Source organism: Astatotilapia calliptera, chromosome 23 (assembly GCF_900246225.1).
Source record: "Astatotilapia calliptera chromosome 23, fAstCal1.2, whole genome shotgun sequence".
In the NCBI taxonomy this organism is placed as follows: Eukaryota; Metazoa; Chordata; class Actinopteri; order Cichliformes; family Cichlidae; genus Astatotilapia; species Astatotilapia calliptera.
The window spans coordinates 11,745,099-11,766,405 of NC_039323.1; the positions used below are offsets into that span (position 1 = coordinate 11,745,099).

The window sequence follows — 21,307 nt, forward strand, 5'->3', positions numbered from 1 at the left end:
GTCCCTGAAAGAACTATTATGGACAACTTGTTTTCAATTCGAGACATTATTGATCTGGCCAAGCTCAAGGACTTGGATGTGGGGTTTTTATCTCTGGATCAAGAAAAAACTTTTGATAGAGTGGATCACCACTATTTGTTTAAAACTTTAGAAGCTTTTGGGTTTGGGAACATTTTCATTTCTTGGATCCAATTGTTGTATTCAAATGCTGCTGTCATGTTAAAGGTGGGGGGAGGGTTAAGTCGGCCTGCTCCAGCTCAGGGGGGCATCAGGCAGGGATGCCCTCTTTCTGGTATGTTGTATACGCTGGCCATTGAACCCCTTTTACACCATCTTAGATAGGGACTCTCAGGTTTTACCTTTGACGAAGCAGGAAGTCCAGTAAAATTGTCAGCTTATGCTGATGATGTTACGGTTTTTATAACCGGTCAAAGTGATATTGAAACACTCAGACAGACACTGGACTTATATGACCGAGCATCCTCCGCGAAGGTTAACTGGTCAAAGTGTGAAGGTTTCATTTTGGGAGGGTGGGTTGATAAAGAGGAGCCAGTGTTACCGGCAGAATTACAGTGGAACAGGGAGGGACTGGAGTGTTTGGGAGTGTTTTTGGGAACTGATGCTTTTCAGGGGAAGAACTGGGAGGGTGTTGTTGAACACATTGCTGCCCGGTTGTCTCGATGGACTTGGGTCCTGCCGGAGTTGTCTTACAGGGGAAGGACTTTGGTTGTTAACAACTTGGCCGCTTCTGTACTCTGGCACCATGCCGCTGTTGTTGAACTTCCAGCCTCTCTTATCAAGGGGATACAAAAAAGACTGGTTACTTTCTTTTGGGGAGGGTTCCACTGGATCAGGTCTGCTGTGCTGTCTCTCTCTGTGTCAGAGAGGGGGTCAGAGTTTGATTGACCTTTGCAGCCGTATCACAGCGTTCCGTCTTAAGACAGCACAGCGAGACTGTTCTCAATTTTTGGTGATGTTGGTGAGGAGCCTCTTTTTTACAATCCCTTGGTGCCAAGTAAGATGCTCAGCACTGCTAGTGTGCAGAGGTTCCTCATAAATGCTGGTCCTACCAAGCTGGTGGGCCTGAGGATGGCGGGGCAGTGGAAAACGGCTGCCAAGTTGGCTCAGGAGACTGGGATCCGGTCTCTGTGATTTCTGGAGAAGCTGGTGGAAGAAGCCATGGGTGGTCTTCCTGGACTCGTAAGAGCTGCGCTGGGGACTCGCTCTGCGGGTGGTCAACCAAATTCAGCTGACTTTCCTTCGCTGTCTCTTTGTGCCGCAGTGGGAGGATGAGGAGGGAGGCTCTCTTCTTTCCTTTCTAACACCTGTTCCTGGTGACCTGTCAAAGATCTCTAAGAAGGCTATATACGAGGTGGCTGTAAAGGTGCTGAACAGGGGATTGTTGGCTGGTGTTCTGGAGTTGAAGTGGTCAGGTGTGTTGGCTCCTGGGTCATCTCCAAGGGGCAGCTGGAGGTCCCTGTACAAAACTCCCATGGAGAAACGCAGTGCGGATCTCCAGTGGAGAATAGTGCATGGGGCCGTGGCTACGAACAGACACGTGGCACATATGGATCCACGAACAGGGAACAACTGTCCTTGCTGTCTGACTGAGGAAACACTGCAGCACCTGTGGCTAGGTTGTTCCAGGCTAGCTGGCCTTTTTTTTTTATTGCTGCGGCAGTGGCTTGCTGGCCTTGGGAGTATTTTGGAGGAGGGTCTCTTTATCCTGGGTCCGAGGTACTCTGCAGTGCAGCGTAGGAAGGTTGGCTTGATTAATTTTTTAATAAGTCAGGCGAAGATGAGTATATGGCTCACAAGGAGGAACAAAATGAAGGGAACAGGATCTGTTAATTTAGGAATTATGTTTAAAGGGTTAGTAGGTGCCCGTTTGAAAGTAGAGTTTGTTTATTACAAGATGGTGTCCAACATTGTAGAGTTTGTCCCTATTTGGGGCATTAATGGAGTTTTGTGTAATATCACTGATGATGATTTAGTTTTGAATTTTTGAAGAAAGCCGAATGGAGTGTCTTCTGGTTTTGTTTTTCTTTTTTTGTGTTTATTGTATTTGGGTGGGGTTGATGGTGGGAGGGGAGGGTTGTTCATATGTTGATTTGGCATTCATTTTCGGTTATGGTTGTGAGTTGAAGTATTGATTTAATAAAGGTGTGTTAAAGGTCAAAGGTCTCTTCTCTTCTCTTCTCTTCTCTTCTCTTCTCATGTGCAGTTAATTCCACAGATGTGTGTATGCTTTGGTTCTAGATCAATGTCTCATAGTTGGGCATCAGCCCAAGAGTTTTAACGGCCTGTCCTGTCTTTTCTTTTCTTTTTTTTTGGCAGCATCTCTTTCCTTTAGCCATCCCTAAACTATTACATCCCTTCTTCTCTCCTTTTCCACCCCACTCAATACTCCCCTGCAGTCTTGTTTCTTTTGTCTCCGCTGCTGTCACAGCCTCTCAGGGTGAGGACACTGGCCAGGCTGCTAAGAGCTTTGAACAGGACATGGCACTAGTGTTGGGGAAGCTGGGCAGGCTTGGCTATTCATCCAAATAATGCTCTTTGCATCTCCTACTTTTTTTTTTTTTTTGCTGTGGTTGGCTCTTCTTTCTCCCCTTGCCATCATCGAAAATTTTCTACATGTAGCCTTGTGTCTTGCATGGTTGCCTGTTTCTATTAACTTGCTCTGTTTAGTCTAAGAGATGTTTTCAATGGGTTTTCAGTAACTCAGGAGACCTTCAGCACAGATTTGGTTCTTTAATTGTGTTTAATTGCGTGCTTGGTAATTGTCCAATTCCTTCAGTTCATTCTCATTAATGTACCAGTTTCTTTAGCTGATATTTCTTGCAAATGGCTGTGTCATTTTGCATTGTGTGCATAATTTATGTGTAAGTGTTGTTCTGACTTTGATCTTTGTGTTGCAGGTTGTGCATTTCTCACCTACTGCGCCCGAGAGTCGGCCATAAAAGCCCAGAACGCCCTCCACGAACAGAAAACACTGCCAGGGGTAAGTGTCTGCCTCTCTCTCCACCGCTTTTCACCTTCTTTCTTTTCTCTCTATGGTGGTCAGCCATGCCACCTGCACCCGGCTGCACATCAGCCGGAATTCTCCTTGTACAGTGTCAGAGATGAAAAACACTTTAGAAAGCAATTCAATCAATAGCTCAGCCTTTTGAAGGCCCGGTTTAAACTTTTTCATGTGTCTGTTCTCAAGGGGATATTGCCAGCATTGATCAGACCCACTCTGCCTCATACTTTTGAAGTAATAGCATAGAATGACATAGAAATAGAAAGCTCTGCATTTCTGGAAAGTCAAAAAGACAACGTGAAACGGAGTGTAGGTTTTAGTTTCGTTTGTATTTGTTGAGGCAAACAAAAGTTTGCACACATTTTTATTTCGCAGGGATAACATTTTGATGTACATTTATATGCACGTATGCATTAGTGCAAAGCTTTTGTGTGAGTTTGTTCCTATGTTCCAACAGTGTAGGTGGATTGAGTGTCAACGCTGACATTATGTCATGTGTCCTGCCCTCTACATGCTCTGTCCAGGTAGCGCCCTCGCCACACTGGTCTAAACCAAATATTTCTAGTAGCCAGAATATGGCTGAGGCAGAATATCTTCTCTGTTGTGCTACATGTGGGCAACTTTGGACAGAAGCCCTGCCTGATTCTTCCAACAATGTCTGAAAGCCATATGAGAAAACAACCAGAGAGATGCTAATAATACGGGAGTGGGCAGAAGTGACTATCACAGAGGTAGTGCTGCTTCATGCGGTCAAGACTGCATCGGGACAGTTCACTAGCTGGGCCCGCGCCCTCAATTCAGGTTTGACAGCGTTTTGTCATAGATAAAGGCGAATGGCTTAAATATGAATTGAACTGCGGTTTGGGGAAGGCCTCAGAGGGGACTGGCGACGGCTCCCGGGCCTGGCAGATCCCCATGTACTAATGAGAAGTGAAGAAGTAAAAGAATTGGAAAGGGGCAGGGAGGGTGGGGCACAAAAACGAGAACGAACAGCTCATAGAGCTGGGGGGTCATATATAGATGAGAACCGGAAGGGGCGTGTTTAGAGGCGTGGTTCCGCTTCTGAAATTTAGATAATTTATCTCCAATTTTTTTTTTGTTTTTTTTTTAGCTCTGTTCAGTTATGTGTTACAAAAGGCAGATTTGAGTCTTGATTTCTTGATTTTCCACTAAGTTTTTCCTCCCACGGCTCGGAGCCATTAATAACTGGAGGGGCATCCATAAGGGCTGATGTGCTATTAGTATTAAATAGAGGATGTGGCTGAATGTATAAAGGAGAGATACAAGTCCTCATGCCCCTTTGTTCAAAGTGAAGAGAAGACCTCCAAATCACCTGGGCTCAGTCAGGTTTAACAGTCACCTTAATGGAGAGCTATAAACAGCCCCAGTTAATAGTAACAAAATAAAAAATCTTATGATTGTACAGCTGTATTTATAAATTTAGCAAACTCAGACAAAGAGTCTGAAAGTTTGTCCTTTCATGTTTGCGCGCACACACACACACACACACACACACACACACACACACACACACACACACACACACACACACACACATTCACTGGCTGCTGAAGTTGCCGTGTATCACATGTGAGAAATAAAACCCTTTTCTTGTACCTTTCATTCCTACTTTAGCCCTCCTGCTGATTTTCCCCTTTACCCCACCCAGTCCTATCCACCCCACATCCTTCTGTCTCCCCCGCTCCCACTGCTCCACTGCTGCTGCTCTCCCTGAGACAAAGCATGTCATAGAAATGTAACAGGCAGACGCTGATGGGTGTCAGGCTGAGGGTGCTTTACTCTTCCCTTCAACTTCACTCACACACACAAACACCACTGGTCCAAGGAAGCACAGGCAGTGCGTGCTGTATACTCTACTGGCCATAAGTAAAACAGTAGCTACAGGGACACTGGTGTGCACCAGTGTCCCTAATCATCCTGTATGCATGGTCAGGTTTAGGAAGAGTAACTTTCATTTACATTATAGAACATTGTGCACATCATAGGAAGAAAATCCATGCTGCAGTGTGTGTGTTTGACATGTGCCTGCCTCTCATAGCTTTTACCGTCCTCTCTTGAGCCTCGCTGCTCTTAAATCTTTTGCGATATGACCCCTGTTGCTTCGCTGCTTGATGGTAAGTAGATATGCCAGTTGTTTGTTTGCAAAATCCTGCTTCATATGCAGTTTGCCAGGGGCTATGGTATAATTAATGTAAACTAGGAATTCTCCCGAGATGGGTTATGAGGTATTAACGTCTGCGTTTTGTCATTATCCCCTGCATCGCTGCTCTCGAGCGTTTCAGTTTGACCAGTGTGGCTACCCATCCATATTTGCTGTTTTAAATGCCTGAATTGGAATTAATGCCAAACCACCAAAATCCTACTGGACTTTACTTTTTGCAAATGACTAGAACCGTGCATGGAAATTGTACAACCTAACTAGCTTTTCTACGCCTCGAGCAGGGCCGACAAACAAGCACCCCCACGTACACACATGACCGCAAAGACACGGACACCAGCATTCACATACTTGAATTTCATGAGATGGACTGTTTTGAATTTTGGGTAAGTGTATAATTCAAACTCTGTGTATGTTGTAATGTCCTTGAGCAAAGTGCTGAATCTCTGACCTCTACTTTGCTTTTCCTGCTGAGAGGGGGAACGCAAACTGACTTGAAACTTGTAACTTGTAGGAGATTTTTATTCCAGTTTGATTTTGAAACCACCCCTATTTACTGGTTCCTTATTCAAAGGTATAAGACTCTGCAAATTTAGCAAACCTGTGCGTACTTTGGCAAAAGCCAAGCAAATGTTGAATTCGTAATGGGCACTATTAATCTACTGTGTTCTCAGCCATATGTTTTTCTGGTGTTAGTAGTTGCTCAAGGTCAAAATTTCCTTCTAACAAAATCTAGATTTCTTTGTATCTCTGTGTAAATAGAGTTTCTATGCAGGAGAATTTTACTTTGTAAAACAATGAAAGACAGAAGAGTACAAAATCTTATTACAGTACTGACCATGACTAAAAAGCAGGTGGATAATAAAAGTATTAAACCTTCAGGTTAATTCAGGTTTACACTTTTATTCCAGTGTTTACATTTTAGCTTTACAAAAAGCTATAATTATGGCTTATTCATATTTCATATCTAAACACTCGCTGAGTCACACACAAAAAACCCAGTGTTATTAGGAAGAAGTGCTTGTGTTCTTGGATGTTATTATCTGTGTCCCCCTGTTACACATTAGCTGCTGAAAGGAACAGTATGGCCTAATGGAAGCGTACTGGACTGGAATATAGATTCCTGCAGTGAAGTGTGATGGGAACCTCGGGGACACGAGTGCCTGACATAAGTTTGGCCACAGAATAGGAGAACCTCTGACAGTTTACCAGGTGTGTGCCGCTTGGCTCTATTAGTCGTGTGTGTTTGTGTACATGTGGTAAGCTGGCTTTGCACTGCTGCCAGTTCTGTGTATATACAGATAGCAATGTATAAAGGTGGGACGAAAAACATGCGCACATGGCGGTGTGCCCTGATTGCATACCCCCCAATGACAGCGAGTCTGGAATATATTTGTGTGCCGCTGATGGAGAGACATTTAATTTTCTAACATATACCAAACTAGTGAGCTTTTGAGTATGTGACTGTTCAAGCATGTCCTATCAGTATTTCTTTCCAAGCCAACTGAAATATAAATATCCCCTGATGGCCACTAAAATGTTTTCTGATGACTCTTTATGGCAGTTAATGCCCACTTCCTACCGCAAATGGTGAGTATACTTGTGAGTTTCACAGCTCCCTACACAAGTCTGCAGGAGATTTACTCCTCCCAGCTTAGCATCATGACAAAATCCCGCATCCCTCACACTATCCGCCCACCCATCCCCCTCCCTGTCTCCATCCTCCACCTCCCCCAACTCTCCTAAAACTCTCTGTCCTCTCACTGCAACTCCTCAAATCCAACAGATCCAAGAAATAATCTCAGTCGCAGACTAGCAAGTCTACCTACTGTTGCATAGAACAAATCACGCTGCCGTCCCTTTTTTTGTGCTAGCACCGTGTATAACGGTGATTGTCTTTGAGAGGCATTGGTGGAAATATGTTTGCTGCATGCATTCAGTCCTAGTATTAGTACAGCTCGACCTGGGGGGAGTGTAAGCGGCTGGCAGTGATTCAGGAGGCAGGTTTATGGAAATAGCAGCCACATTAAAAACCCAATGAGAGCAGGGGGAAGATTATGCTCCGGCACACACATGTAGCCTCCTGCAAAGTCAACACTAGTAGATATCCTCCCTCTCGATTGCTTTCCTCTGTCTCCATTTCTGTCTCTTCTGCTCCCTCACTGTTGCGCTCTGCCCTCTGCTATATACATACCTGCACTGTTAGTCTTCTGTGTGAGTGCACACGGATGCAGTCTGTTTCTATATGTGTGTTTGTATGTGTAATTGTGTGTACATGCCGCTGCTCACCTGAACCATAACAGCATGAGAGAGGAGTGAGAAGCAAAGCGTGGTTATATTGTGGAGAATGGCTGAGCTGGTACTGGGGAAATGAGGCTGGCTCCACCATGCTGCAAATGGCCCATCTTTACTTCATTGGGTTTTATTCATACACGTATATGCACAGACACACACATAACATATTTACCTATGCTTACTAATGCATCCTATCCACCTGTTTATTGTCTACAGCCAAGGCTTGCTGTGTGCTGCCTAGCTGCTGCAAAGGCTGAATAATTCAATGCTACACTACGTAGTGTGTTCACATTGGTGACAAATTAAGAAAAAAAAACTTGAACCCTTGACCCTGTAGTTAGGGGATTTGGTAGCTGTGTTCTGCTGTCATGGTTCGGCTCCACATGGCCCCTCAGTGGAACAGCTTATCGAAAATCTAAAGAACATCACATTGGCTTCATGCCTTTAGGTTATAATGAAACACGTCTGACCTGATGGAAATGCTCTCTTCAAGAATGGCATGTGCCTTTCACAATCAGCAGATCTGAATCCAAATGAACCCCTACAGGGGTTTTTGCATATAACACACTCCACTAGAGTTGCAGTGATTTGTAGAATTGTAAGACGCATTAATGCTGTTTCAGTGGCATGTGGGAGAGCTGCTTGTGAGAACACAAAGATGCATTCAGATCAGAACCGAGCTGGTCTTTGCCCTGCCTGCTCTGCAGTACAAAATGTGTGTGATGTCAGATTGTGCCACTATGTACAAAGCTAATATTCAGTTCTGCTAGTTTTTGGGAGTCACGTGTGCCTCCTGCACACTCTGTCCAGGTTCCTCCCTCGCCTAAACCACATCAAGTATTTCCAGAGGTGCAGAGATCTCTGAAATGGAGCGCTTCCTGCTTTCCTGCTGTGCATTACATGTGAGAAAGGATAAGTGTGGAAAATATCGTGACCTGAGTTCGCCCGTGAAAGAGTTTTTCCTTTAATATGTCACCCCTCCGTACATGAATGTAGTGTACTGGCTGGTTGTGTATGTGCTGTATGTGACTGTGCTGAGTGGGTGAGGGTGGGGGTGGATATAGAGCAGACTGGTCAGCATGAAGCCAATCGGTGCTGGCAGGATTGGAGACCTTGTAGTCAGGGAAAGGGGACTCGTTAGAATTTAGCCTTTGGGTAACTGCAATACGTGTTCATGTGTCTGGGTGTGTTCGTATGCATGTGTGTATATTTTCAGGAAAAAGATAACATTATTGTGTATGTTAGAAAGGGCATGAGGGTAGTCTTTAATTTTTTTCAGTTTTATGAACTGTACAGGATTTTGTGTTGCGAAGTTTATACTGAAATGAGAATAAGATATTATAGATATTAGTTTTTAAATCATGTTTGTGATCTCTTCTGTTCTGAACTTAATACCCAGGTCTGATGATGTGCTACGAACTGGAGATCATTTATCCAAATTTCAGGAGCCGGACCACATGTCGTACATTTCTCCTTCTGGTTCTTTGACTATGCTTGTCCCGTCTTCCATTCACTTATCAGAAGGTTTGTCAAATGTAACTGAGGGCGTGGTCCCTACTAATGCAAAATTTTTAACTTAGTGTTAGTGTGCATGTGTCAGCAAACACTTTTTATTTACCTATTATTGGTGGGACTGTGGTATATGGCACCTAACAATGTTCCCAAATCATATCAGCGTGTGACCGCAACAGAACAATAGTTTTTATGGATTGTGTGTGTGTGTGCAACTCTCCACGTGTCTGTGTGTATGTCTGTTGTAATGGTATATTCGTGTAATGTACGCAGCAAAGAGCTGTGGTGCTAAAGTGCTCCCAGAGGAACTGAATATCCTTAAACACGCACGCACACACACATGCACGCACACATACGCAAAGGGTAGCTGTGACAATGTTGCTTGCAATCCACCTTCTGCTTCTTCTCATTGTTGGTCCTCTGGTACCCATTTAACGTCCACACACACACACACACACACACACACACACACACACACACACACACACGCTCCCACACACCTCTCTTTTGTTCGTCTTGGTTTTCTGTGTGGTAGATTAGCTACATATTTAGAGAAGCCTTCTTTCTCTCAGGGGATTGGCCTCTGAGAGTATTTTGAAGAAGAAAAAAAAGTCTTGATCTGCTCTCTGCACCTGCCTTTGGAGAATAAAGAACACCAACTGAAACATTAAAATGTGTTTCATCATAGAAATTTCATGTCATTATATACAGCCAGTGCATATGAACTTCTAAAACTTGATGTTAGGTTTTGTATTGTTGATTGTCATTTATGCTTAGAAATATCTACTTATATATGCTTAGAGTTTTATAATTAGTTTTAGATTGGTAGAGGTTTGATCCTTAATTCCAGAGCACTCTGGGAGCATGGGAGAGGTCGTACCTTCTCTTATTCTTTTATGGTAGGATAAACATATCTATATCTGTTTTAGTCTAAGTGCCTTTTGTTTAGATGAACTGCTGGACTTCCAGACCAGCAGGTTTAGGGAAGTCTTTATGGGGTCACAGTCTGACACCCCCCCACACACACACACACACACAGGCAAGGTACTCTTTGTGTGTATGTATACGTCGTGTGTTAATGAACCTATGCATATTCATGTAACCTCAATAAAAGAGCAGTGTTACAGTGTTACGGGGGAGCGGACGAGAGCAACTGGGGTCAAGCGAAGGAATGGCGTTTGTCCGGTTCTCTCCCGTGCATGAGAAACATGAAGAACTTTGCCTACTTTGTGTCTTGCTTGCTGTGTAATTATATTGTCTTCAACGTTCCAGCGAATAGGTTGTTGACATCACCTGTGACATTAGCAGGGATGACAGATTGGTGCTGTGGTCCCTCCCAGTGCTCACTGCTAACTACCCTACCCATTAAACCACTTCACTGTATAATGTGAGCTATTTTTTTCTGAGGTACAGGTTTGCAAAAAAGCTGAATTATTAATGTTTTTGATATTTTTAGCCTGTTTAACCTATTTTTTAGTTATGGCTGGAGACTGCTTGCCCGCCTGTCTGTGAAATGCAATCATGTGACACAGCTATGATCTGGGTTATAGAGCTGGGTTTTGTGTCTAATGGGTGGGAGGGGCTTTTGTAGGTTTTGTTTTTCAGTTTGAAAACAACCGCTTGCACTTCTGTGCCCGTTTGATCCGTTTTTATGCCGTACAGTTGGGATGACCTAATGCCAATTTGGCACTGTGAAGCATCACCTACCAGTACCAGTGGAGCTGAACCAGATGAGTCTGGTTTTATTCCAGGCTTGCGGGCATGGCTGTGCAGAGCCTTGCAAGAGGCAAGGCCCAGATACCGAGTGACAATCCATCTGCGAGTCCCCGTAGAAGCTTGTACAGGTGTGATTCTGCCCGCAGACACAAAGAAAAAAAAAGTGCGAGGGCTATGCGCATGGATCATAAGCTGTAAACAATAAGGCCCTGAGTAGAGGGGTGTGTATGTCTCGCAGTGTGAGTGTGTGTCCTTGCATGCGTGTTGAAATAGATGGTAAAAATGATTAGCTCACAAAAAGTGGATATCCAAATAGACAAGATGACCGTTTTAGAGGCAAAAACATGCATGTCTGAGAATATTTCACATTACTCAATAATGAAGGACAAACTTAAAACACATCAACTCGATGTGGCTAATCGGGGCTGACATCTCACTGGGTGGACCGTGTGCCTTTGGGAGAGAGGGGGGGTGAGGAGGAGTGTGTGAGAGATTAGAGGGGGATGAAGTGACAGAACAGTTGAAATATTGAGAAAAGAGGAGAGGAGGGAGAAGGAGCCACGGGGTCACGCTGACAGCTTTAAGTCATACCTCCAATCTTAGAACATCTATTCTCATGTATTTGGATGTCTGTGTGCGTGCTATCCGCATACACAGCGAAATGGTGCACTTGCACATGTTGGAACCAGAGAGAGCTCATTTGTAAGGCACATCTCGCCATGCTTTGGTGTAGTGTCCATAGAGAGAGGGTAAGGGGGCTGCGCAGCACGACAGCCAGCGTTTGTCAGCAAAAAAATCAGGACTAATGATATACAGTACACATGGCTGGAGGGCAAGTGTGACTGACAGGAGGTATGAGTAGAAAAAAAGCCAGTGGCAGCCCTCTATCATGGCTGTGAATGCATGAGCCGGACCGATTTGTTTTAAGCCCCAGCCCCCTTCTCGTCACAGATAAGGGTAGCAGCATGAGGCATAGGGTAGACGAGAGGAACGGCGTGCGAGTCCCCAGGGATAATGACATGGAATACAAGTGTACAGGGAGTGCTAGTGATGGTTCTGCTCATGTGGAAGTGGTTATTTGCATTGCAGAGGAAGGTTGTCAGTAGAGCTCGCTCAGGGAGCCAGTGTCAGGGTGATCGCTGCCGGTGAAGGCTTCTGTCGTCTGCCCCACAGAATACCCGGACACTGGATATAGCTGAGCTTGCAGAGGCGAGATCAAGCACGTAGGCATATTCTTTTTGCTGGGATTCTGACAGTTATTTTTTTTGGGGGGGGTTTCATCAAACTTAGAGTTCACCTGACACTCATTTAAAGTAGTCATGTTTTGTCCATCATGGCAGTTGTATAGCCTTTCATATAGAAAAATAGCAATAAGCTGGATGGCTGCAGAATAGCTGGGAATATAAATTATATAGTTTTATGCCAACAGCTGTAGTCTGTGGCATCTAAACTATTTCAGTCCAAGCTGCAATAACAGGCAGCTTTTAATAATTCAGAGTAAAACAGTATACTCGATGTCTTCCAGGCAGCAAGCTCCCATTTAGGTGAAACACTAAATTCCCCTCAACATCCCACTTCCACCACAGCCCCCCAAACCATTGCAGGGCTGTATCATAAACCTGTGAAGGGCTCGTAGGGACACATTGGGTTGTGTTGTTGTTTACAGAGTTTGTCGGCACACTGAAGAGCTTTACATTTCTGTGCGTGTCTGCGTGTGAGACAAAGTGACTTGTGCTGTGCTGTGGATAGAGACCACTTGGTCTTTAACTCTTGTCAGGCCTTGGGGTTCCCTGCGCAGCTGTGGCACACATGCAAGAGGCAAGTTTTAGAGGATCCAATTTAGAGTCACGCAGCTCGGCAGGTTTAGCCAGTATGCATCCTTTAATGTGCTTTCTCCAAGTTCTCAGACAGGAGGCGGGTCTGTGAAGTGAGATTGGAGGCAAAAAAAGAGCGAGCAAATGGAAAAGGGGAGAAATGATGAAGATGTGTGGATGAGAGAGAGAAATAGAGGGAGAGCGAGAGGAGTAGGTAGGCATGGGTCAAAAAGAAGACTTGGAGACTGTGAAATGGAATGAGAAGTAGGAGGAAAGGTATTTGAATCACTGAGTTGTAAAGATTAAGAAATGAGATGGAGGGCGTGAGATAGAGGGGAAATGGAGAGTGGGAGGTTATTGATGGAGGGCCTCCTTGTCTGATCAGGACTCCAAGCTTTAACCTGTACTGTATCAGTCTGAAAAAAGCAGCATAGCCGTGGTTCTTCCTATTTTGAATCCTGTGGAGAAGTCCAAAGGCATCCCAGAGGCAGTCATTAGGTTTTCAGTGTGGTTTTCGCTGTCTGAATATGAGCTACGTCTCAGATTTTCATAAGGATCGGCTAAAGGAAAAAAATGATAAAAGCAGGGAGGAGAATCAAGTGAACAAAAGACTTAAGAGCCAAAGCAATCCCACAGCTTCAATCCCTGTATATTTGATGGATAATCCATGTGATGGTACGCTATATTAATATCTGATATCGATCATGCCATTAAACCTTTCACAACAATTCTCTCTGCAAAAGACTCACCCTAAGCACCATACTTTTACCTCTGTGCTGCCGTTGTGCACCGAATGTAATGCATTTGCTCACATTATTAGCAAAAGGACTAGTTATAGCAGCAGTTGTTGTAGATGTGGTTGTAGGTGAGAGAACATTAAGTGTGTTGAATCTAAACAAGAATGTCTTTTGAAATTGTTTCGGTGTTGCATGCATTTGCAGTGCTGTTGCCAAAATCATTACAGAAAAGTAGAGAAGTTAATACAGTATATTTGAAATGCGTTGGGAAGTTGAGGATATGAGTACTTCATTCTGTGATTTTGTTTGTTTTAATCAGCGAGTGCCAGGCTCACTCAAATTACTTACTGGGAAATAATAACCTCTCCAATTTGACTGTTTGATTGTGCACAGCTGTTACAGGTGATGAAGCTCAGTCTGGATGTGAATTGCAGAATTATACCTGTGGTAATCTTTCATTTTGAATTTTAGGGTTGAATTATCTTGAACTTTCCTTCTCGTTAATTAATTTCCACTTTGTTTTAGAAACGTTTGTGGCGGCGTATAATGCAGCCTGCGGAATCTGGTAGCACATTTCAGTAGTTATAGATTTTGATTTTGAGCGCTCATAATAAGCTCACTGATAAATGCGGCGATGATCTTGTAGCCGTTTGTGTGTTTCTATAAGGTAGGGTAAAGCTGTCGCTCATCATCATTGCACATCAGTAATGGGGGCTGAGGCAAATGATTACCATGGCAGCGTGGGCTGCGACGCATTTAAATTACGTACACACGCAAGCAAAATCCATTAGGCGATGGGGCAGAGGACACAAGGCGGCACATTTATTTACAGAATTTATTTTATCTGTTTGTTTTTTTTGATTCATTATTTATGAATCTATCAGTCTGTACGACATCACCGCAGCATATAGATTTTGACTGGCTGCTTGTCCTGTCTGTTTCCTCTGCCAGCTTATGGGATCTCTCTGCCTATCTGCCCTTGTAAGGCTACTTCTTTGTCCATCAAAATATGTCTGCTGTCTCTTTTTCTCACTTCATTTCTCTTTTTTCTGCCTCTCCTCACTTTCCATCGTACATCTTTGTCAGTCTAGTTCCTTTTATTCTTTGATCATTTATTCTGTCTCTAAAACATTTTAAATTATGATGATGACTTGCAAATTTATCTCAGATTAATTTGATGGGTTCAGCTTGTCCCCACCTCACCGGTGTGCTTTTTACTGCAGTGTTATTAATATATTCTTGAAAGGCTACTCTCCTGTGCCCCCCCTTTCAAGATTGGGAAAGGGCAGAGCGTGTTGTCCAGCTCACTTCCTTGCCTGCTTTTCTATCTTGGAAGAGAGGACTACGTCTTTCAACCCACTATTACTAGTCTAGTATTCTAGTATTTGCTGGTTGACATGCTTTAAGAGTACTTTCTCGGGCTTATGACCACAAGTGGCACTGCAAAGCAAAGATTTCTGAAGCAGGCTGTAATGTCTTATTAGTTTGCCACTAAAAAGCGAGAAGGCAAGAACAATGGCTTTGCAAAAGTTTTGTGAAGTGGGAAATGCATTCGTGTCGTCGTTAGGTCTCAAAGACACACAGACTGCTTTGGTGAAAAATGCTGTATATAAACAAAACCACAAAAGTGAACATTTAAGGCTCTACAGGGAACTGTTAAGTAATTTTACAAAGGATGAATGGGAAGTCATCAGCGGAGCAATGAAAGTCTGTCATGTCCTCTGACACATCTAAAAGCACTTAGGCTGCGTCTGCTGAATGACTGGGATCTGATAATGCTGGATTTATTATTGTGTCCCTACATACTGAGAGCCCTGTGGGTATAGTCTGGCCATCTATAGTTACACTGCCTGAGTATATTTCAGTTTGTAGTGAAGACTGCAAAATAAAAACTGCCCTACCCGTCTCCCTCTCTCTGGCTTTTTCACCCTCTCTCACACCTCCTTCCTCTGGAAATACTGCTGTTCTTCTCAGCCCGGCCCCCTTATTGGTCGAAAGCAGTCTGCTCTGGCGTTAGCTTACCGAAATGCATACAGTAATAAAGGCAGGGGAGAAGATGAGATGACAGGTTATCTATGGATCAACATGGAGCCCTGGCAAAAGCAAAGAAATGAAAAAAAAAAAATTGTATATCTCATAAACCGTTGGCCCTGCTCAGCCCAGCCCCCGTCTGTGAATCCAGGCTTATTTCTGCCGCAAACTAAAAAGCTATCGCCTCAGTGACACATTTCCCGGTGCAACGTGAATGGATCTATATGATGAAAGGGTACGTGCTTGATATCTGCATTTGCTGGTGAAACTGATATCTGCGTATGCCAGACGTTGCTCTATAGGCGCAGAGTGTGTTAGGATGAACAGTTTGGGCTGATTTAAAATTAGGGAATGAGATCAAAGTGTTTTGAAGTGAAGTGGCTACAGCAGAAGAGCTCCACAAGTAACATGTTTTTCACTTTTTCTTCATTTTTTTTATTTTTTGAGAGTGGCACCACACAGAGCTTGTAAGACAAATCCTTTCTAATAGGAAGCCTCTGGGGCCGCAGAGGAGCGTGGTCGATACAGAAACACACAGAGGGCTTTGAAGATGGCCAATCTCTCTGCCTCCAACCAAATGGAAAGGCAAGAGAGGGGCCCAAAGGGACAGAGCCAGGCTAAGTTTCTATTAAGACTATCTACATAACACCTAAGATGTCCCTGCGTTTGATGTGACAGCATCCAGATTAACTCACATTAGGGAGAACAACAAAGCCCTGTGTGCCGCATGCTCTCTTATTGCCCGGAAGACAGGAAGCGACAGGATGTTTTCTGACTGACACAGAAACAAGGGCGTTCAAAAGCAACGATTTAAACATCTAAATAGGAATACGTTTATAGTTTCCATGTATTACACATTATGTCATCAACATATAAAGTCTTGAATGTAGTTCTTTTCATTTTTTTAACGGTTACAATGGATAGAACAAGATTATCCATTGTGGCTGCAGTCTTACTCACACAAACCCATAGTGGATGGCGTGCAAAATAGTCATGACCAAAGGCATAAACTGTTCCCAAGATTTAAAATGACACAAACATTTAAATATCCCCCCTCTGGTAATTTCAGATTGTGCATTTTTCCGCAGTTGGCAGATATTATTCACCAGCCCCCATTTCCAGCTATCACACTGTTGTAAAACAAATTATGTGCTACCTGTGTGTTTGACATTCTAAGTGTCAGTGTTTGGTTTGACTAATGGATTTCTTCTGACAGAGAAGTGGATGGGTTCTCTTAGTGTCACCATGTGAATTGCAAACACAATGAACAAAATGGATGTCCTCATGCTTTTTAAGTGACTGTTATTCTGTTGTTAGCATCCTCGGTGATGGATGGACCAAGGTTAATAGGAGGTTTTCATCTGTGAGCATGTTGTTGTGATGTCCTGCTCTGACATATTGGAGACAAAAATTATTCCGATGATCTTTGAAAATACGTCTAAAGACGAGCACGTAAAAAAACAAAATTGAATCGGTCTCATTTGTGGCCTTTGATGCAGCTTTATTATGGTTTTACACTGAACTTGGATTAAGTGCAGAGTGTTTTCTTCACAAGCGTGTCTTGTTATTGAAGATGTATATGTGCTAGCATTGGATGCAAGTGAATTTGTTATAGAACTTGTTCTGCATTTGTGGAGAGGCTTTAATATAATATGCAACACATAGCAGTGCTCAGGTACTTGCCTTAATAGTTAAGCCAAAATAATAGCAACATAAGACTTCAAAAATAAAGCGTGGGTCTTAAAAATATTAGAAAAAGAATGGTTTTAGTTTATCAGCTCACTTATGCAATAAACAAATAAGCCAAATCAAATGAATATTCAGCGAGCATTTAAAACTGCTTTTAAAACTGTACCGCTGTTTTGTACAATTGCACTTGGTTTTGGCCTAAAAACATCATATGCATCCAGTGAAGGGTTTTAAGATGCATACTGTTGTGGTTGTATGTAAAAGGCATTATAGAAAAGTAAGCAGACCCTTATGTTGCAACGTTGTGTGCGTATGTAACGTTGCAGCAGTGGCATAAATGTAAAGTCAGCATGGAGAGGAACATGTGCTCTTTGCCCTCGGGGATGCACTGGTCCTCTGGACCTCTGATTGAGAACCGCTTGCTGAATTATTGCTTAATCATTTAACATCACTGGTTCAAATGAAATGTCTTTGAGTAGATGATGGTAGTTTAACGCTGTAGTTGAGTAACTGTGGAATGTCGTCTTCTTCTTCTTCTTCCCTTGAGCCAAAATGTGCTCTAATGCATTTCTTCTTCCCTTTGATGTTGGCTATAAATATGAATGGGCTGTGGGTATTATTGTATAGAAATCTTTTTTTGGACTTGTTTGTGAGTGTTTATGGAGAGGAGCACTGACAGCAGGGGAAAACAGCGCACCACGAGATTTAGGCACATCTTTGTACTCTACTTTAACAAAGATATTAGAACGTTAATGATATCATTCATGGCATCACGTTTCACATTGTTCCTCCCAAAATATTACGAGATAAATGTGTCCTGCTAAACTAGGCTATGTGTTGTGGGAATGTACTGTTCAGAGTAAGGGAAATGATGAGAGATAAGGCTGTCTTAATATTGCAGAGCTTTGTTGAAGTAAAGCATTGCATCTTGAGCTTTTCACCAGCCCACATGCTCCCACGTCAAGCCCATATATTTAGCAGGGGGAAAGATTTTTGTCTTCTCCGTGCGCTGTGGTGCGAGAGGTGCACGGGAGTTCTGAAATGTTTGTCTTTGTTCTCCTGGCAGAGTTTTCTGTGTGTGGGCGTTTACAGTTTCCAGGAGCACCTCGGGAATGGATTTCAACAGATGGAGGTTTTAACTGGAGTGTTAGCTTCCAAAATCAGGGCTATATGCTTTTGTAGTAAGCAAAAGCATATTTTAATTTGTTTGCTTGTTTGTTTGTTTGCTTATGTGTTGTTTTTCCAGCAGGATAATCACAGGGTATGCAGAGAAGCGGAGCTGCAATTATGTTGTCAGCTACAGGTTTTAAGTGCTAATCCGATATACGTGACATCTGACACAATATTTTAATTGTCAGTGCTGTTTTAATGTCACAACTGATCAGGGATGACATGTTTAGCAGCTTTTGGTACTGTACAATCAGCAAATCCTGCTGCACTCCAAGATTCACTTTTTTTGGCAGTGTGTGGTGCTGTCCATGGTGCTAAATGGCTAATAATTCAAGTCAATTCAATTTATATGGCACCAAATTACTAAAACAGTTTCCTCCAGCCGCTACTACTTTCTTCTACTACTATGTACAAGCTTATCTCTTAAATTTAAATTCTAAATATCCTTAATTCATCTGGTAATAAGAATTTGGATGCTGTTTTTTGTAACAGTATGGCTGCTTGCAGTAGTAGTACTGATGCTATCCTGTGTTGGCTGAAAATTGCACATTAAAGAAAATACTTTTTGCAAGGCAAAACAATTCCTACCACCCCGGGGCAAAACTGCAGTGTGTTATGACACCCATCTAGCAGACTGCTTTCCGTCTTTTGTCTAAAACACATTTCTTATTCGATTTGACAGCATCAGAAAAGTGTAATTGCTTTTCTGACCTGTAATTTTAGCTCAGCCTTTGTATAAACCAAAATGCGTACCTTTGATTTATGTCTTTTGTCATGCTGCCAAACTCCTTTGAATTACCTGAACCCACGTGGGCCCTGGTTGTAGCAGTATTTTTCAGCTCCCCCGAAACCCTCAGTGGAGTTAACACTTTTAGTACACGTGAGCTTTTTTTCTTTCATAGGCAAATGAATGTGTTTTATAATTGCGGATGCATCATATTGCCCTTCTCAGTGCTATAAATAACAATGGATTTGCTACTGTATGAGTCTGTCCTCATATTTAAGTTTTGGATGGAAATATTTTAAATGCTTATCTGAATGCACAATGCTGTCCTCAGTTTTCTGTCTTTGTGTTTTTCTTCCTTACTCTCTCTTACCTTTTTTATTTCCCACTCGCTGTGTGTCATTCTGTCTTTTCTACATTGTTCCATCTCTGTATCTCAAAGCCATGTTTCTCCTTACTCAGCCGTGGTGGCACTTCTCTCGGGACCATTGGTGCTAGAGTGCCGCAGGGTTCCCTGGAGCAAAAACGTAGCCTACAAATACTCTGTCCGAGACCAGAGAGGACTCCTTTATATTAGTCCTGCTTAAATAAAGTACAGTCACCCAATATTCAGTAGTAATAGGTGATTGACAATGTATCCATTGTCAAGGTAGACCAGTGTAGCAGTCTGCAGTTTATATCCTTTAACCCCCCCCCCCCCCTTCCCAAAAAAAAGAACCTTTGATTGTAAAATAAAATTCCCAAAATGACATGCCCTTCATGATGCAGTCTCTACTTTCATCTCGAGTTTTTGGCATGAAGTGTGTGCGGTATAAAATGCGGTGCCCAGACAGTTTAGAAGCAAACAAATAGGTCACTGTTATGGTAATGTGCTATAAATAGTTGTGTGTGTGTGGGTGGGGGGTGGGGGGGCATGCATGCATCCTGGCTACTGTGTTGTAGTGTGTGTCAGGGATGTTTTGTCTAATTTTAGTCTCTCGGGAGAAGAGAGCAGTGAGGAGATCAGGAGAGTGAAGGACTGAGCCCCGGCTTCGCCAACTAATGGTTTAGTGTTTTTAATAACTTGCTTGGGAGGTATCTCCGGCTGTAATATATCTCTTCAGCAGCAAATAGCCCTTACATACATTACAACTGCGTGAGAGCATTATAAACATCTGAATACAGCATTGGCTTTCCAATAAACTGATTTTATTAAAATGTCCATGTCTAATAAATACAGTAAAAGGGGATTTAATCTACTGCACCCCCCTGTTTAAACCTAATTCCGAGTCAGAGTGATAGCACAGGTTCAGTGAGAATAAAGCAGATCCTGACCAAAATGAATAGAGACAGGGGGAGTAATTTATTAATGCACTTTTCCTAACCTATTCTCCATCAGACTGGCTTGCTCTTTCTGCATAATTTTTAAGAGAGGCTCATTAAAATCTAGATGTGCATAAACAGAGACGATAGAAAAAAACAGATAAAATGCATTCGCTGGATTTTGGATATGAAATAACTGTTTTGGTTTCCAATTAAGCTTACACTTTATAATTAGCCAGTAGGGTCCCACGCCTCAATATCAACTGAGCTTTTTATTTGTCTTTTGAGCCTATTTTTTTCTCAAACCACTACATTGCATAGGAAATGAAATCAGTGTGCACCCAGTCATTCATGTGGAAAGCCCTGTTCCTGTACATTTTCTTTTATTGCAGTGACAGCTCTGTCCTTTACCCCCGAGTTCCTGACGAACTGACCCCGAGCCCTCCACAGTCAGGTGCTACAAGCACAAGCCTTGTGGTCACTGCCTTTAGTAAGATTCTTGTAATACTAATAAAGATGGCTTCTGAATAGCTCTGGATTCTGACTGAGCAGGGAATGCATAATGCTGACACTGGTGATATACTGTATGATGATTCAATGCACAGTAATACAAAATCTTAGGATTCAATTGATTTTATTACTTATCTTATTAATATTCTGCATTGTCAGCATCACACACCGCTTTGCTTGAGCCTTTTGATACTTGCTAAGCATCGCTCTAAGCTTTTATCATCTTATATAGTGTCAGTTCTCATTCGAGGCTCCATGCAGCAAGTCACAATTCAACGGCGGCTCCTGCTCGACTAGAGTAAAGCTGAGACTGTGAGCAAACTCACTCGCTGCGCTCTTGCAGCGGAAAGCCATCTCTCTCATGACCTAGCAGAGACAAACAGCACACATAATGGTCATTTTTTACTCTCCTTTGATATACCTGCTCAGTTGCCTTGAGAGAAAACAGCGGATTGTTTGTTTTGCGGAGGCCTCTTTCATTTGGCACAGGTGAAAGAGACTGTCTCGCAATTCATTTTATATACTGATAATGCAGGCATTGCTTGAAGATGAAAAGAAATAGTGCATTACTGTCACCTTGGCAGATGACACATCTCGCTGGGTGCT

The 21,307-nt window shown here is 42.9% G+C and overlaps 1 protein-coding gene across 11 annotated transcripts in view; it reads left to right on the forward strand.

Annotated features, from left to right (window-relative positions):
* celf5a (cugbp, Elav-like family member 5a) overlaps window positions 1–21,307 on the forward strand; it is a 187,360-nt gene that overhangs the window by 17,789 nt on the left and 148,264 nt on the right. For all 11 annotated transcript variants that reach the window (XM_026158996.1, XM_026158999.1, XM_026158997.1 and 8 more), the window contains exon 2: window positions 2,919–3,001. In XM_026158996.1, the coding sequence (XP_026014781.1) occupies window positions 2,919–3,001 (83 nt within the window). The remainder of the gene's footprint in view (window positions 1–2,918; window positions 3,002–21,307) is intronic.